Raw genomic sequence first — 1,633 nt, 5'->3', positions numbered from 1 at the left:
GAGTTAGCTGTAACCTCATCTATCTGAATTTACTGAGGACCAGAGCCAGAATAAACCGTGTGTGTGTGTGTGTGTGTGTGAGAGAGAGAGAGACCAGGTTGCTGTTGGTGTTGTTCGTGTCCTCCTCTGGCATTGGCATGAACACAGCCAGAGCCACACAGTTAGCAAAGATGGTTAGAAGAATGATGATCTCAAATGGCCTGAAGAGGAGATGTTAAGTAAAAACCCTCAGTGTGTTCAGGACAGTTGAAGTCTTTATGACTGCAGCCATCAGCAGCTGCTGATCTTTAACATGTGATCTTTAACTCCTGATCTTTAACAGCACATTCATGTGGACATGTGCTGTGTATTTTCCAGCTAAAAAACTCATTCTGCTAATTGCACTAATAAATGACACGACACACACTTCATGCCTCATGCTACTGTGGATTCAACATCTGCCCCACTTTTAAATTATACCCTGTATTATAAAATACCTGACCAGTGACACTGCAACCCAGTTAAAAGTGTGTGTGTTTGTAAGGTAGGATACTTCCACTCCACAATGCTGATGCAGGCTTTACGGAACGGGTTCTTCAGTGTGAGGAAGAGGAGCGAGCGAGCAGGTCGAGGGTTTCCTCCTGTTGCCTGAAGCTTCTTTAATTTCTCCCTCTGCTTCCTCTTCAGTGTCTCCTCATCCATGATGTACGAGCTCATGGGAGCCTCACCTCCACCCTCCATCGCTACACTAACACAAACACACAAATACTATTACATTGTGATTAAAGACAGCGCACACACACACACACAAACACTAATTATGAAACACTGATTACACACACACCTGGAGAAGTCTGGCTCCGTCTTAAATAATCCTTCTTTGTTTATCCTTCTTTCTCTCTTCAGACCAGTCTGTCTTTTACTGCTTGTACTACTCTCTCTCTCTCTCTCTCTCTCTCTCTCTCTCTCTCTCTCTCTCTCTCTCTCTCAATGCAGCTGTCATTTCTAAGAACAAATATAGACAATGCGTGTCACTCAGTATGGAAGAGGAATGTGTGTGTGAATGTTAAAGACCCCACATGGCCCCTCACACTTCACACAAAGACCCCAACATAATAAATATAAATATAATAAACAGTTATAATGTCTGATGACAGAATACGGCTCAATGAACAGATTTATTTATAAACTTTAATATTTTAATTGATTTTGTTCGATACAGAATTCAGTGTAAAATACAGTAATATTGTAATGATCTGTTAAATCATGATTATTATCAGTAAAAACAGAGGACACACAAACACACACACACACACTTTATCTCAGGTTTACACACATGGTGACAACAAGCAGCCTGCTGTGGGCCACAGTGTGCAGTGTGGAGATGTAGAAAGTCATAAATCTGGTCACTGATCAGAACAGCTCAGATATACAGAAGTGTTTCATTAAAATATTACTTTAAATTCACTACAGATTAAACTCTACATTTCTCTACGTGTGACACGCAGTGTGATGTAGAGCATCATTACTCCAACACACACCCAGCAGTGCGGTGAGGAACAAAGAACAGTTTGATATAAAAGGGGCGGAGTCATCAGAGTGTACTACATAGTGTGTAGGGTGATGGAGCAGCGCGTGCAGTGATGCTGACAGA

General features: G+C 41.6%; 1 protein-coding gene across 1 annotated transcript in view; it reads right to left on the bottom strand.

The window, feature by feature from the left end:
- cacna1sa (calcium channel, voltage-dependent, L type, alpha 1S subunit, a) overlaps positions 1–902 on the bottom strand; it is a 22,191-nt gene extending 21,289 nt beyond the window's left edge. Inside the window, 3 exon segments of the mRNA XM_060858611.1 lie at positions 95–200; positions 533–727; positions 824–902. Of these exon segments, the coding sequence (XP_060714594.1) occupies positions 95–200; positions 533–720 (294 nt within the window). The 5' untranslated portion in view covers positions 721–727; positions 824–902.
- Between the last annotated feature and the right edge of the window lie 731 nt (positions 903–1,633).

This window comes from Tachysurus vachellii, chromosome 22 (genome assembly GCF_030014155.1).
Source record: "Tachysurus vachellii isolate PV-2020 chromosome 22, HZAU_Pvac_v1, whole genome shotgun sequence".
NCBI classification, from domain to species: domain Eukaryota; kingdom Metazoa; phylum Chordata; class Actinopteri; order Siluriformes; family Bagridae; genus Tachysurus; species Tachysurus vachellii.
This window is presented reverse-complemented; position numbering and strand designations above follow the sequence as displayed.